Source organism: Scardinius erythrophthalmus (assembly GCF_964197995.2).
Source record: "Scardinius erythrophthalmus genome assembly, chromosome: 23".
Taxonomy (NCBI): domain Eukaryota; kingdom Metazoa; phylum Chordata; class Actinopteri; order Cypriniformes; family Leuciscidae; genus Scardinius; species Scardinius erythrophthalmus.
The window spans coordinates 6,361,137-6,378,298 of record NC_138243.1 but is presented as its reverse complement, the minus strand read 5'-3'; the positions used below and the strand labels follow the sequence as shown (position 1 = coordinate 6,378,298).

The following is a 17,162-nucleotide window of genomic DNA, read 5'->3' as shown; positions in this document are numbered from 1 at the left end:
TTAAGTTATTTATTATGCAGTGTAGATTATATTTTGAATGCTGCTAGTGATATTAGCACAGACACTGTGATAAGGATATATTTCCTACAATTACATTCATGCCGTGAATTGTTCATGCTAAATCATATGAGCTCTTAATTTTGGCAGTACAAACATATAAACTACAACATGTTCCCCTTATATAAAAATGGCATTTTTGGTATTTTCTGGGCACTTTCTGTACCTCGTCCCCCTCATATCACTGTAAGCATATCCAGCAGCTGGTCCTGTCTATCTTCAGCTAACCGCACAAGCACAGTGACTCGAACAGATCGCAGGCCTGTCTGCAGCGCACACACACACACACACACATACACATACATACTGTACTATCTGCAGGGACTTCATTTCACAGCTTTGATATGAGGCTGACAAATGGATTTTAAAGCTGATTCGAAGCAGAGCGTTCTAAGGTGAACATGAAGGTCCTCAAAAACATTCCACTGATACTTGTTCTGGCATATTTCAGCCTGAGTGAAGGGATCCAGAGAGGTGAGTCACGGCTTCTCATTGTGAAGAACTAACTTGTGTTGTGTAAGCATTGACCACATGGTGAACTAAGGCAGTTTGTTGATTATTGAGAAATTAGGATTAAAGATCTGTTGAAGTGTGGGCACACTAAATGTGAAAATACTCTTTGGAATGCTCTTCTCAAATCAAGCTGAATAACATGGAGTGTTAAAAACAAATAAAAAAAATAAAAAAAATGTATATATTAATATGTACTTTTTTAAAACTTTTTTTAAAATCAATTTTGTATTAACCAGGTTAAAAGTTTATTACTGTATGTAAACAGTTTATTGTCACACTAAATGAGGTATTTGTCACAATAGAACCACAATAGAATAATTAAATAGCTTATTATTAGGGAGGGGGGGAGGGGGGAGGGCAAATACACAGCCAAATACACTGTAAAAATAGATGATCAATACGATATTACAACGTGTTTTTACATTGCTTTCAATAAGTTAAGCAATTTTTTTTTTTTTTATAAGTTATACAAGATTCAACTCATTCAACTCAAGATTCAAGTCAGTTTAATGTAATTTAAGTTGAAATGACTTAAACATCTAAGTTGATTGTAGTTAAAAATTTAAGAAAGCAACTTTTTGTTTAAAGTGTGTGAAATGCACATAAACATAGAAAGCACTACATAAGATATTCCATGCATGGCAATATTTACAGTAATGGATGAAGTGTCAAAAGTTTGTTATGAAAGGAGCTGTTTTTGAGTCAACCACTGTGCCTTGCTACAACATGTGCTGCTGTATTAATAATAGCCGTATCAATTGCCATTCATAACAAATACTTTATGTCATCATAGATTAAAGCAGAGGACGAAAGCTTCCAGCATGTTCGTTCCACAATATACACACCAAACCCAGTTCAAGCAATTCAAACCTTTCATTTTCAAATCAAGTCAAAGAAAACTTTCTCACATTTTTCTTTGCACCCACAATGAATAAACATTTATTATAGTCTGGGTTTCTTGACCGTTTGAGAGAAGCCATTACATACAGAGCAGAATTGTAGAATCATTTTCAATGTTTTACAGTATCAATCTCAGAATCATTGACAGATGGGTGTAATTATCGATTTGTGTAATTATGATTTAAATAGTGAGGTCACGTCAAGCCTGAGCTATAATTTGTGACATATGACTTTTGGTGAACCTTAAAGCATATGTAACCTCAGAGCTTTGAACCTCAATGTCTTCCAACTGGAAATGTTTATGATGATTTTGGATTCCAGATGGGGAAGATACACTGAACGCCCAAAGTTTTTTTCTTAAGATACATTCATGCGGTTACTAATCGACATCTTAAAATAATTTATGAGGTCATAAGTAAGGCATATTGGTTTTGGACAGCATGCTAAAATCAATTGTTCTATTTAGAGCAAACACAGTGACACCTTGGAATGATTTGTTGGAAAATATTGATTGAGATTGTTTGAGTGTGGCATTGCTAGGTAATGTATTGGATGCATGTGGAATGCTTTGATTGCCAGATCTGGAATGTGTATTTCATATAGCCAGAAACACAGTGGTGGAAATTTTATTTTATTTCAATCGAACATATAAGATGTAGCACACAATTGTTTAAAATTGACCAAAAATAGAAAGTTTGACTTTCTAAAGCAATGGTTCTCAACAGATGGGTCATGAATAGGGATAAGAATCATATTTCATTAACACTTTTTTAGTACTTGAAGAATAATTGATAAGTAAAAAAACATGACAAATAAACTACACAAAACCAGTGCTATTTTTTTTATTTTTTTTGTGACAATACCATTTATTGACAAAACTCTCATATGTAAAAATACTTTTTAAGTCTTTATTAGTTGCTGGTCTGTTCTGAATGCAATTGATAAAATAAAAAAAAGTACATGGAATTGGGCATAGCTGGATACATTGCCTAAAAAGGGTAGAAGAAAAAGTGTTGTTGACGGCAAAAGTTGCATCTAATTAAACTTTATCTTATTTTTGGCACAAATTCATTTGTTCCTTGGTACATTGACATACATTCATCCTAACAAACCATGAACTATGAAATGTCAAAGGAAATAAGACCCAGCCTGCATTAATTGTAGGTTACATTCGGTAGCGTCGCCACTTAATGTCCACTTGGATCCTGGAACAAAATCAGCTGAGAACCACTGCTATAAATCACTCTCTCAATAGATGATGCCAAAATGCTATGCGATCAGATGGTTAGGTATAAATTTGATATTGACGTACACACTACCTCAAATTAAATTAATCAACTTAATCGCATCAGTAGCTGTTCCACACCTCATCTGGCTGTCAGTGTCCTGCGGAAGGAAAATCAATGTTCCTTCTCACCCTTTGCATACAGTACGTCTTTCTTGGGATCAGACCAAATGTCATTCACACAGTAAGGTACCGGTGAAACTGGACAATACTGATGTTCAACACTACTGGAAGCAGTAATAAAAACTGCTGCAAAAGTAACCAAGAATAACATTCATAGCTCAAGAAATCCTTAATGAAGACCTTTTATGCACTTTCTCAAAGTATTGGTGTTTTTGGGCTCTAATAGAAAAGGTTTTCATGCTTGAATGTTCAAAAAACACATCATTTTCCCCCACATTTGACATTGTTGCAGCACCTCTCTTCCCAGTCTGACTTTAACGCTCTGTGTTTCCCAATAGCAATTATGCTCCGTCGTTACCAACAGATTTGAACAGTTGTGACCATAGTTGGCTAACGGGGAAACACAGCCCTGTTTAGTTTCTATGAAGCCCCTCTTTCTGAAAAGTACAATGTGCTCTGATTGGTCGGCTGGATCAGTGTGTTGTGAGTTACTAACGCAACTCAAGCTGGCCTCACCCCTTTATTTTGCAAACGCCTTGGGCAGGAATTATTTAAATTTAGAATATTGTGACACATTTGTTCCCGGAAGAAAACTCAAGACTACAATGGAGGCGTTTCAGGGAGTTCAGAAACACTGACACTGATATAGAGAATAACTCCCATTGGAGGGACTTTGTGGTTTAAGACCTTTTTCATGCACAAACAGCAACATTACACACTAAAGAAAGATGAACATGTAAAATAGTTCATCTTCATAATAGTTCATCAAGACTTTCCCCGAATTAGTTATCGTTGAAGTAAAATTCGATTTTATATAGGCCTATGGCCTCCAAAAAGTATTTGGACATTTGAAGCACTTAACTATTTGTCAGATATAACAAATTATCAAAGTAGATGGCATCCGCAAACAAATGATGCTAGACCTTTTCTTAAATGAAAGAAAAAGAGTTCATTGAAGTAATTTGTTTACATCAAAATGGATAAGCAAAGAGTGAGGCTGTTACACAAAACCCTAAGCAGCATTTTAAGTTGCTAACAGGTCAGGGATGATGATGTCCTTGGATGCTCTTGTGAGGAACAGGTGATATATCCGCTGATTCACACTTGGGAAATTGGCAGGTTGTGTTCCTGCGGAGTGCTAATGCATCCCCGTGAGAAAACGCAGCCGACAGCAAACAAGGTTTGCATAGTCATGGTGTAAATGAATGAGGCTCCAGCTTTACGCTATCACTCATCTGCATACAAGACAGAGAAGACCTTAAAAAGACAAGAACTTTGCATTCCCTCTTGAAAAAAAAACAAAAAAAAAACGTTTGAAGCGACCTAAAGTGCTCAGCTGGTCTCCCGGAATGATTTTAGAGGAGTTTTGTGCAGTTGACAGCAGAAATTAATGTGAGGCCAGCAGGCCGACAAGTTTAATCCTTGTTTTGCTAGTTAGCTATGCCCTGTTAGCCCCTGCTAAGATGACGTACCTACACCGTCTGGTTCCCAAACACATCTTTCTCCACTGATGACAATTCAAGGAAATTTGCCGTGACAGTAACACAACTGTCCGATGGTCCACTTTAGATGTTCTGCTAACTATAAGTAATTTTGCAACTATGCTATAATGCCAACTAGCAGTCATCAGCATATAACTAGACTGTCTGCTTAATATCTGCTAACACTTTATTGTGATGCTCCTCAACAGACATTATACTGACTATAGTTTAAAACTAGATTAAAGACGCATCTCTTCAGCCAGGCATTCATATAATATTTTTAATCTTACAGTTAAATCCGACCTCTAGTTCATAAACGCCAGAGGAGAACTGGCCCCCGACTGAGCCTGGGTTCTCCCAAGGTTTTTTTTTTCTCCATTAGGTCACCTGATGGAGTTTTTCGGTTCCTTGCCACTGTTGCCTTTGGCTTGCTTAGTTGGGGATATTTGGGGATATTTAATTTATTTAATCAATCAACGATACTATTGATCAGCATTACCAAACGTGGATGTTCCACTAGAAACAAACATTGATGTATTGTTTTAATTTAATACTGTGAAGCTGCTTTGATACAACCTATGTTGTGAAAAGCGCTATATAAATAAACTTGACTTGACTTGACTTGACTATAAGTAACTTTGAAACTTCAACTTATTCTACCAACCTGAAAATTAAAACCTAACTCTAAGCTTACAGTCTGTCTACTAATAGTCTAATGAGCGTTAGTCGGCATGTTGTTGCAAAGTTATTTACAATCAGTAGAATTGTCTAAAGTAATTCAAAATAAAGTGTAACCAACTAACATTAAATCCAAGTGACCGAAAGACCAAAACAGTGTTATTTAAAAAAAAAAAAAAAAACTACCTAAACTAACTAAAATAATCATTTTAAATTGAAAGTGTCTACTAAAATTACTCAAATAAATTCAAGCTGAATAGATATTTAAAAACAAGCAAAAATAAGTAAATAAAAATGACAAAAGCACTAAAACGTAAACTAAACTTGAAATTAAAAAGTTACCTAAAAATGTGAAATGTTGTCTTGGCAATTATCTGAAATAAGTTTAAATTGAAGTACTACAATTACTAAAAATTAAATTACTAAAACCTAAACTAAAATTTAAATGAAAATAAAATAAAAGCCAGTTAAAATATTAATAAATACTATAACAGTATATAAATAATACTCCAATCAAGAGTGTGGCACTCAACACACTCTACCAGCTAATTAAGTGCTGAGACCTGTTTTTCTAGTCAGACAGTACAAAAGGTCTGCACTAAAAATTAATTTATTGACTTAAAAGAGGAGATACAAAGAAAAACATTTCAGCTGTTCTGCCTTCACAATTTACTCAGTGATTATATTAAGAACATTAAAGATCATCAGGTGATAATCAAGTAGCTTAACTGATTGATTCACAGTTCAACTCCTCTGATACAACAGATAAATGCAATGGGAACAAAGACACGTCATGCAATACCCGTCGTGCAATTCATATTGCACCCAAAGAGAGAAAGAGAGAGGGGAAGTTAGCACATTGTTCTCTCTCTAATAATATAACAAATCTGAAATTAGCACAAGCGTCATATATGTGACATGTGGACCTGTGATAATTACATTAGTGAGCACAGTATAGCGCATCCATTTTGGTCCAGTTTCTGAATGTGAGAGGAGCTTATGACCTTGAAAGAGGAGATTTGGAAAACGAATACAGTTTTGTTTGTTTTTTTTCCCCCGGAAAATCCTGGCGGGTTAAGCTATTCCTATTTATCTTGTCGTATTTCCCTTTGAAGAAACTAATCTTTGAAGAAAAGAAAACAAAAGATGATGTGCAATTGCAAAAGAAATGAGAAGACGAGAAGTTCCTGAGTTGATGTGTCTTGACGTAACAGTGCCAGACTAAACAATAAAACTCCAGCTAAAACAATTATTACAAGACAGACAGGGAAGTACAATAAACTGACCACAGATTTTATAGTGAATGTTTAATGCTGTTTTAATGACTCTTAAAACAAATATTATGTAACATAAAGAGTAAACATTTCAGAACTAAAACTGTGATATCCAGAAGCATACATTTTAAGTTTACGTAAAATGGATTTAATAGTAAAGGGCTGATCTTGCTGTAATTAAAATTAGACTAAATATTACTTTGTGAACCTAAAATTCATGTAATGCATATACACAACCATTGGTTCTGTTCCAAAACCTGAGCTGTCTAGTTGCATAAATAGGCAGCATGAAATGAAATGGACCCTTATTAGTGACTTCATACTACCCTTTCAACAGTCTGGTGTTAGTTAACATGTTACTAGGCTGAAAACGTAGTACTTGTGAACTTAAACATACATAGCACACACATGTTAGTTTCTAATACCATTTAATTTAGTTAATATTTTACACATTAAATCCACTATGAGCACGTATAATCAGAATTGGTCTCAAAAGCCCCATTACAAAAAATGTAAAAATGTTTGCTATTATTATACTTCTTTTAAACTCATATACTTTGTCTACTTTTTATGTAATTCTCAGAAAAATACTTAAAATTACACTTAAGTATGCTTGACTTATACTGACAGAAGTCTAATATATTTGACCTATACAGTACTTGTACTCAATCTTTTGATCAAGATATATTTAAAAGTATAATTAAGTATTCAAAGTATGTTGTGTTTGTTGTTGTGTTTACTGAGAGGTGTCAGAAAAAAACAATAATGCTTAACTATATGAATATATTGTAACGATGCAGGCAGGAATGAAGCGGAGAGTGAATCCAATCGCAAGCATTTTAATAAACAAACAAACAGGTAATCCAGGGTACACGACAGAACACTCAGAACAGGAACCGGGAACTCAGGACGGGAACAAGGAGACGACAGCAAACGTTACAACATCAAGAACTCACAAGGACTGAACTAAAACACAGGGCTTAAATACAAGGGAACACAAGCTAAACAAGATAACAAGGGGGCGTGGTTAAACTGAAACACTTGGGAATACTAATCAACATAACGGGGAACAGCTGAACATGGGACAAGACACATGGCAGGATCACATGACAAGCAGGGAATTACATGACAGACAAGAACAAGGAACAAGACACAAAACCCACACCGTGACATAGCCCCTCCCCTATGGGTGGCTCCCGATGCCCATCAAAAAAAAACAAAAAACAATAGTTCAGGAGGGTGGTGAAGCGGAGGCATTCTTGGGGGAGGGATGGAGGGCCAGGTCTGTGCAGGGGAATGGGACCAGGGCATATTAATGGCGGACCTGGGTCGTGAAGCATGGGCAACCAGGGCGGAGCAGAGACTGCAGACGACCCTTCGGGCGGCCAGGGAGAAGACGACCCTTCGGGCGGCCAGGGCGGTGAAGAACCTTCGGGCGGCCAGGGAGGTGAAGACCCTTCGGGCGGCCAGGGAGGAGACGACCCTTCGGGCGGCCAAGGAGGAGACGACCCTTCGGGCGGCCAGGGAGGAGACGACCCTTCGGGCGGCCAGGGAGGAGACGACCCTTCGGGCGGCCAGGGCGGTGAAGAACCTTCGGGCGGCCAGGGCGGTGAAGACCCTTCGGGCGGACAGGGCGGTGAAGACCCTTTGGGCGGCTAGGTCGGTGAAGAACCTTCGGGCGGCCAGGGCGGTGAAGACCCTTCGGGCGGCCAGGGCGGTGAAGACCCTTTGGGCGGCTAGGTCGGTGAAGAACCTTCGGGCAGCCAGGGCGGTGAAGAACCCTCGGGCGGCCAGGGCGGTGAAGACCCTTCGGGCAGCCACGGCGGAGAAGACCCTTCGGGCGGCCAGGGCGGTGAAGACCCTTCGGGCCGCCAGGGCGGTGAAGACCCTTCGCGGCCACGGCGGAGAAGACCCTTCGGGCGGCCAGGGAGGAGAGGACCTTTCAGGCGGCCATGGCGGCGTGGCCATGGTCCCATCAGGGGACCTACTGCGCCCCCCCCCCAAACTTTTCTTGGGGGCAGCTATGGGGTCATGGACCGGGACAGACCCCGGTTCAGGAACAGACCCCAGCTCGGGAACTGGAACAGACCCCGGCTCAGGAACAGGAACAGACCCCGGCTCGGGAACAGGAACAGACCCCGGCTCGGGAACAGGAACAGATCCCGGCTCGGGAACAGGAACAGACACCGGCTCGGGAACAGGAACAGACACCGGCTCGGGAACAGGAACAGACACCGGCTCAAGTGTGTGCGCAGCCCACACACACACCACATGGCTGTGGACATAATGGCCAGTGTCGCGGTCACTGAGGGCTCAGGCGGCGCATACATGGCGTGAACAGTCTCTGGCTGGGCAGACGTGATGTGAACAGTCTCTGACTGGGCAGACGTGATGTGAACAGTCTCTGACTGGGCAGACGTGACGTGAACAGTCTCTGGCTGGGCAGACGTGACGTGAACAGTCTCGGGCTGGGCCATCTTGTCCGAAGACACAGGCTCGGCGGTGGCCCTCTTGTCCGAAGACACAGGCTCGGCAGACGTGACATGAACAGTCTCTGTGGCATCCATCTTGTCCGCAGACACTGGATCGGCAGACGTGCTGTGTCTCCTCCACGCATGCAGTACCGCCACTGCATAGAAGAGGAACACGGCCTTCCTGGCCATGGCAGGACTGATGATGGGGAGTTCTGGGACCACCGGAACTGGGACCACCGGACTCGGGACCACCGGACTCGGGACCACCGGAACTGGGACCACCGGAACTGGGACCACCGGAACAGGAACCACCGGAACAGGCATGGAGGAAGTCTTCCTTCTCCTCCTCCGTTTCGGGGCCACCGGAACTGGGACCACCGGAACTGGGACCACCAGAACAGGCTCTGTGCTGGACGGAACCAGTGGCGAATGGAGCCCTGGGCTGGACATCACCAACGCCAGAGTGGAGAGTGGTGTCGGGACTCCTCTCGACCACCTCCTCTACTGCGGCCTCCACGGGTCCCGCGAAATTTGACCAACCGGGTCCCCTCAAAAGATTGTCCTCTCTCCCACTCGGTGGCTGGGGAAGAGACACTGGCGAACATGCTGCTGGATTCAGTGTTGGTGAGTTCTTCTGTAACGATGCAGGCAGGAATGAAGCGGAGAGTGATATATATATATATATATAAATATTTTTTTTTTTAAGAAAACAAGACTAAATAGCTTTAAAACGAGACAAAACTAGGTCTTGAAAATCTGAATCATGTGTGCCTAAGCACCAATGAAATTGGCCTTTGAAGTAGTCAGGTGACGACCTATGAGCGAGTAAGTGAGACTATAATATAAATAGTTGCAAAAATATACGTTATTGTCACGGGTGGTTGCAGGAAGGCAGACGGAGATGAAGATATATTTCCACAAACGAAGGTTTAATATAATAAATCACAAGACAGCAGATCAGGTAGCAACACACACTAAATATAACGGAGATCGGACGGAGACTGACAGAACTTAAATACAAACACAGATGACACTGATTAACGGAACACAGGTGATACAGATGATGATGATTAACTAAACACAGGTGATACAGCTGAACTAAATGACAGTAACCATAGAAACGAAGGAGTGGCGGGAATAGAACAAAGGAAAACAGGAACCAATCAAAACACAAACTTAAAGTCCAAACAAGCACTGACATGTGACAGTTATCAGGTTCTAATGGTCTGAAGGAAGACACCCAGGTGTGTGTGCAGTAGGGCAAAGTGACGCAGTGTCTCGTTCCCTTTCTCAGGGAACTGGGGTTGCACCTTCAGCCTTATCATGAAGCTGAAGTGGGCAGCAGAGGACTATATAAGTCGCACCCCGTCTCGCAGACCCTAAACGCAACCCAAACTAGGGTAACAAATACAAATGGAACTCCATGGGCAGGAGAGAACAACTTTTCTCTCTCATTGCCTGCTCAACCATCAGTCCTCCTAAAAGGAGATGAACGAGAACTTCAGAGGATCTTGCCCAGAAAGGCAGCTGATGACAAATGGAGCTGGATGTCAAGTCAACATCCTCGCACCTCAACTTCAAACACATCCGACTCCATTACTACATTATCAGGCAGACCGGAAGAGGCTGCAAAGGGGGCTTCCCAAGTCCATCCTTAGAACTCCCAAGATAAGACTGATAAAGGGAAATTCCCATCCCAGATCTGTCCGCTAACTTAACCTGTGATCCCCACAATCTTAATCTTCGAGCTGTCAGCCACGGGACCTGAACCGCGGGGTGCAGATGCCAGGCTCCCAGGGGGTCAGAAACTCTCGGATTTTTTTGTATAGGTCTTAATGGTTTGAAATGACATGAGGATGAGTAATTAATGACAGAATTTTCCTTTTTGGGTGAACTATCCCTTTAAAGTGAGCCTGGCCGAAGTGGAGCTTTTTTAGCGTGAAATGCTCACAATGCCGGTAGCTGCCTCTCCTAAGAGTCGACCGCATGTGCTCTGCTCCCAAACAAAGGAGGCCAAAATCATGTGTATCATCCTCTGTTAGAAAGCGTGTGCACAGAGACACACATCTTTTAAATTGTTTGCTTGCCATATTAACTCCCAACCGATGGAATCTAAGACAAACAATGACTCACACGTCAAACAAAGCGGCTTACTGAAGACGAAGAAGCTGATGACATACGTCCGTGTGTCTATTTATAGTTTTGCTTGACTCACTTACATGTCGTCACCTGAATACTTCAAATTTCATTGGTGCAATGGAACAAATGCTTCAGACACTGGCTCACACAGAAGCGTTCCCATAGAGTCAATCTGACGCAGCGTTGAGTTTCTTCAGAAGGGAACATAGTATTGTTCCCCCCCACACACACACACCAACATCAATGTAATTACAATGTTACCTTTAAAAACGTTTTTTTTGTTAGTGTAACAAGACCTAAACTCCACTCTGCCCTCAGTCACTGAAGGGATGTGTTTCTTATCAGTTGGATTTATTCTTAGGATAACATCAGCACTACATTCTCACAGTTATTTCCATCAGAAGCTTGCTCTCCCTCCATCACCCTCTCTGAGGTCAGCTGTGCGCGGTGTTCAGAATGTCAAATATTTTGTTGTGAAAAGATAGTTTCACAACTGTTACAATGTCTGATTTATTACTATTTAGGGTCAAATTATAAAAAGCATGTCTTGTAAGCCTGTCCTATTTTCATAACACGATTACTGAAGGATGAATAAAAACACACATTACATTTTCTTACAATACTAATAACAGTAAATTATGAATAATTACATGAAACTAATCATAAACCTAACCATATAGTGAGTGCATGTTGTTAATTAATATTACTTAGTACCTCTTTGTATACAGTAATTTAACATTTCATTATGATTTGTTAATGAAAATATATCTTTCCTTCTCTATTTTAGCACCCAGAATCACAACATTGCTTGAGACAGTGGATGCCTCTCTGGATCATAATGCCACTTTCATTTGTGAGGTTGATTCATACCCTCAAGCCGATATTTCATGGACACGGAATAATTACCCAATACGGTTAGAACTTCCTTTGATTATTATCCTATGCCATCCGTAAAGTTTTAAAAAATAATAATAATAATAATTCTTCAAAACAAACTGGTTTAGAGGTTTCAGAAGAGACCTTGGCAAAGTTCCACACCAATGTTTTGTGAAGTATTTTCAACATTTACTTTTTGAATGCAGGTATTACGATTCCAGATACATTATACGAGAAAATGGCCAAATGCTGATCATTCCCAATGTAAAGGATCTGGACAATGGAGAATACTGCTGCATTGCTAATAATGGCGTTGGAGAACCAGCCAAGAGCTGTGGAGCTTTACAGCTGAAGATGAGTATGTTCAAATACTCTCATAACTCATACCATAACTACTTAGAGCACTGCTTATTCAGTGCTTGATTTATGAATAACCCACATGTTAGGTGGACATGTTTGAATTTTAAAATTATAATAGAATATCCAAATTAAGATTTTATCTGTTGCTTTTTATGCATTGCTTTGAGTTAAGTATGAGGATCAGTCCCATGAACTTTCATTATTTTTTCAGAGCCCCAAATCAAAAGACATCCTACTAACATGACATTGGTTGTGGAGTCCAAAGCAGTGTTGCCATGTTTAACATTAGGATATCCCAAACCAGAAATATCCTGGATTAAAGAAGATGATTTGATTAAGGTAAATGGAACGACTTGTCTTACTTCTTAACGTACAATTTTCTTCTCAGTATTAATTTATTGGATCCATATTAATATGGTTTTCAAGCACTGTGTGTTTTCTGAACATCTCCATCATTCATGTGTCCTGTAGGTTAATAGTCGTATATCAGTTTTGGAATCTGGCTCCCTAAAAATTAACAACATCAAGAAAGAGGACGCTGGGCTGTATCGCTGTGTGGCCAGAAACAGTTTTGGAATTGCTTACTCCAAACCAGTCACTATTGAAGTACAGGGTATGTCATAAAATAGCTTTGATCCTCATTCAAGTATTATTGTACTCTTCAGATTTTCTAATGCAATAACATTCAGACAATTTAATTATGACTTAAGTGTCCAAATACTTTTTGGGTCACTTTATGTTTATAAGACAATGATACAATGCTGACTTCTATTTTTACTAATTAATTTATTCTTATTTAAAATGCATTAAAACTTACAATCAGTGTCATTACTTGTTTGAAAAAGAGTATTTTCTGCTTCACTGCTTATTTATATTAGAAAATGGTCAAATTTGGTTTATATATATGAATAACATATTTTGTGTGGTGCAACCAACAGTTAGTAGTCTATTAGTGCCTTTGACATAATTTGACTTTTTTACATGTTATTTTTTACATCAAGGCAACATTAGTTCAGGTTGTACAATGTCATATGGTAAAAACGTAATGAATATTTTTTTGTTAATAATAAATTAAATTGTACAAAATTATTATTATTATTATTATTATTTATTTTTTAATAATGGGATATTTTTACAGTGTGCTAACATCTTATCACATTTAAGTTGATGCTTATACTGTACCACATCACATTTTGTATTATAATTGGGGATTATTGATTATTGGAGTATGTTTTACAAGAAAATATTTTTTTTTTCTTCAAAACTATATGAAACCAACATGTATACAAGTGGTACATTTCTAAGCTTTTAAAAATATTTTCTGTTTTCTAATTTGTCATTGTCTCTCCCATAGCTCCTGCCAAGATTCTGAAAGTTCCCAGGGAGAAGAGAGTTCAGATCGGATCAGAGGTTACATTAGAGTGTAATGCCACTGGCAACCCAATCCCATCTATAACTTGGCTTGAAAATGGCAATACGGTAAATTCTCTACTTTATAAGATACTCTACAGTACTTTTTCTCTCTCCTCCCCATCTTTCCTCTACATCAATCTCTTGCTCTTCATGTTTGCTTTGGCTCTATGAAGCAAATTAATTTGTACTTTCATCTCATCTTACTGGAACAGAGAGCAGAGCTCATTCATGTTAAATGTCAGACGGCATATCTCAAATGTGCTGCCAGTACAATGATGGGAGGCCTGCGTTCTGTAAATGCTTTGGTCGGTGTCACTATTATCAGGATTCAAACTACAATCATTTCTCAGGGCGCTGATCAGACATCAGCAATAAAGTTTAAGCCATATCAAGATCAAGAAAAGAATTCAAAACACCTCTGCACTGTTATCATTATTTGGGATCGTTTTTGGATGTGGATTTTGGTAGACAGAAACAAAGGGAACTCGAAAACTGGTCAGCAGTCTTAGGTGAAGATATTGTCTGCAAACAAGCGTTTAAGTCTTTAAATCCTGGAGAGTCCAAGATTCAAATTTCTCAGGCTTCTGTCAGGGGGTGTAAAGAGTAGATCTGAACAAGCTGTGCTCTCTTTGTTTTCATTTGGATACTGGCAATCATACTTGAATACTTCTTTTTAGATGTGCGTAGATAAATATTGGTTTGGCTAAGCAACGGTGGTTGAAACTTCTATTTTTTGGCACGATATGGAACAACAGTGTGAGAAGTAAAGACTAAAGCAGAGACTGACCTCTCAGGTGAGGTTTTATAGATGCAGAATGGTTTAACCCTTGACTGCCCAAACTAATCTATTTTCTGTAAATCTGACAACACTATTCACTCTTTTGTGTTTTATTTTTGTTTTGCATGTTATTCTCATTGATGGGTTCTTGCTTGTTGCTTTAATGCTTTTCTGTTGAAGATTTTTTTTTTTGCAGAATGTATTCAGTTGCACTAGTATGTGCACAAGATTTGCTTCCATGCTTGTGCAAAAATATTTATTTTTCCTTTTGTGTTGACATGTTTCCTATTGATACAGGATTTTTTTTTTTTTTTGTAAACTAGCATCCTTCCCTTGCCAACTTCCCGGCGTCTCTTTCACTTAGATGTATGTCATTGCTTATGTTGCAGGAGTACCCAGTACTGCAGTCTGTAGCACTATTGGAGCGTGTAGGTGTCTGAAGCACATGTTCAAAAGCAACAATATCTTTCTTAGATGCCAGAGTCAAACAATTCCCCAACTCAGGTAAACGGTGGACTGTCAGTGACAATATTCCCTACGGCCACCACCCACGCGTCATATCCTATGCAAGGAAAGTGCTCGTCCCAAGGGCATTATTCAAAGGTCTGGTATTGCTAGCCATATATATTAGATGTTACCTTTTAAATTAATACTGGCACAGGGAGTAAGTCAATTCCCTAGCCTGTCACTATCACTAGGAGAAGTTCTACCCCTAGACACCCCAGGGGAGCTAGAAATCGTACTACCTCGGTAGAAAAGTGCTCACACCTTGTCTGACTACAGTCACAATCTCAAGAGACCATGCACTCCCGAAGGTGCTTGCCAATGAGAAGGGATGCAAAAAGGCAAAAAGCCACTTCTCATCGGAGCTCAGAGACGGGTATCTCTGGGGAGCAGAGGACTCAGCATGACAACCTTGGTAGTGAGGGCAATACCACTCACACTCAACCCAAAATACTTGCTTACCAAGGGGAGCTCTCTAAGTGCGAGCTACTAACACTCAATATCGCTGTCTAGAGAATGTGATTCCAGAAATCGGACCGATCTCCTGCCAGGGGAGTGGAGGAGTTAGGGACCCTACTTAAAGACCCTAAATGGCAACTCTACGCTTGACCCAGAAGATCTGCTGATCAAGGGGAGCCAGCGGAGAGCTAGCTACTGTACAACCACTCAAGAAACTGCAGCACCGTGCGAAGATCTCAAGACTCCAGCACTTCCGAAGGTGCCCTACAACGAAAATGGTTCACAAACTGGGGCAAATATCGCCTGTTGGGTTCTAGAGACCATACTGAAAGGAATCCCAGTAGTGAGGAAGGGTTAAACTTCACACTTAACATTGAGGACCCGCTAATTAAGGGGAGCTTGCAGAAAAGCACAGCTACACTACTAAACATAGCTGTATCAGAGATGGTATTCCAGGAATCACACCAAGTGGGGAAGGGTTCTACTCCACACTGAATATTGAAGACCGACAAATCAAGGGGAGCCCAAAAAGCACTAGCTACAACCACTTGAAATCACCATCTAACCCAGATCTCAAGACACCAGTGCTTCTGAAGGTGCCACACAACATGAAGGGTTCAAAAACTGGGGCGAAAAAGCAACTTCCCATTGGGTTCTAGAGATTGGAAGAGCTTGACATGTGCAACAGAAGACCCTACTTCAAGACCCGAGAAACGGGGAGGATACTACTCTAAGTTCAACCCAGGAAACTCTAAAATATCCAAAATCTCAAGATTCCAGCACTCCCAAATGTGCCTTACATTAAAAAGGGTTTGCGAATCTTGGGCGAAAGCTTTTGAGGATGAAGCTCAAAGGGGAGAAGAGGACACCACTTAAAACCATAAAAAAGTTTGGTGAGACCACTCGACCCTAAATGAGATACAAGGGAGCTTCCAGCTTAGAGAGAAAACACAAATATCTGGGGGAGGGAGCTACAAGCTTGACAAATAAGGGAGGTTTCCTACTTTGGGCACCTCCATATCTGGGGGAGGCAGCTTCGACCTTATTACTATCGGGGAGCTTCCTACTTAGAGAGAAAAAGCCTGATATCTGGGGGTGGCAGCTTCGACCCATTGAACTTAAAAGGAGTTTCCTGCTTAGGGAACACAATCTCTGGGGGAGGCAGCTTCACCTTGAACACAATCAAGTGCTACAATGCTTTTTAGCATCAGCCAGAATAGAAACAGAAAAATGAACATACTGACTTTATATATACAGCTTGTTCTGCTATTTGTTGCACTACGCTTTGAGAAAAAACAAAGTTAATGGTATACATTTTGGAGATGTCAAGTATATAAAGTCCCATTAAACATTGCATACACATCACAATGAAGGTGACGCATGAGCAAACTCTGTTGACATATTCCCATTTGAAACATTATGTTTTTGTTGTTGTAAGCTAGCATAGATGACATAGACTAAAATACACAAAACTCAACAATTTTCATTCAAGATCACAGTCACGTTTTTCCATTGACACTTAGTGCTGCAGTTATGCACATTTGATCATTTTAATGTTCACTATGTTTGAGCATCTGCATTTTTTATTATTTGATTGTTTTGTTATTTAAATATTTTATATTTTCAACGTTTCAAAATAATAGTAATGTCATCATTATTATGTTGCATAAAAAAAAAAAAACGGTTTAAAAAGATTTCACATCAAATACAGCTTTCAATAATGATGTGTTATTAGAATAATACGTCTATTCAAAACCTTTTTTTGGTATTTGTGGAACATTTGTTTTTAAATCCACTAATTTCTTGGACCAAATCATTACCATTAATGTACTTTGCTCTTTTCACTGA

General features: G+C 39.9%; 1 protein-coding gene across 1 annotated transcript in view; it reads left to right on the top strand.

Annotated features, from left to right (window-relative positions):
• The first annotated feature begins 315 nt into the window (after positions 1 to 315).
• The window catches only part of musk (muscle, skeletal, receptor tyrosine kinase), a 33,951-nt gene continuing 17,104 nt past the window's right edge, over positions 316 to 17,162 (top strand). The window contains exons 1-6 of the mRNA XM_081354992.1: positions 316 to 531; positions 11,712 to 11,838; positions 12,007 to 12,158; positions 12,372 to 12,499; positions 12,632 to 12,773; positions 13,515 to 13,639. Of these exons, the coding sequence (XP_081211118.1) occupies positions 459 to 531; positions 11,712 to 11,838; positions 12,007 to 12,158; positions 12,372 to 12,499; positions 12,632 to 12,773; positions 13,515 to 13,639 (747 nt within the window). The 5' untranslated portion in view covers positions 316 to 458. The remainder of the gene's footprint in view (positions 532 to 11,711; positions 11,839 to 12,006; positions 12,159 to 12,371; positions 12,500 to 12,631; positions 12,774 to 13,514; positions 13,640 to 17,162) is intronic.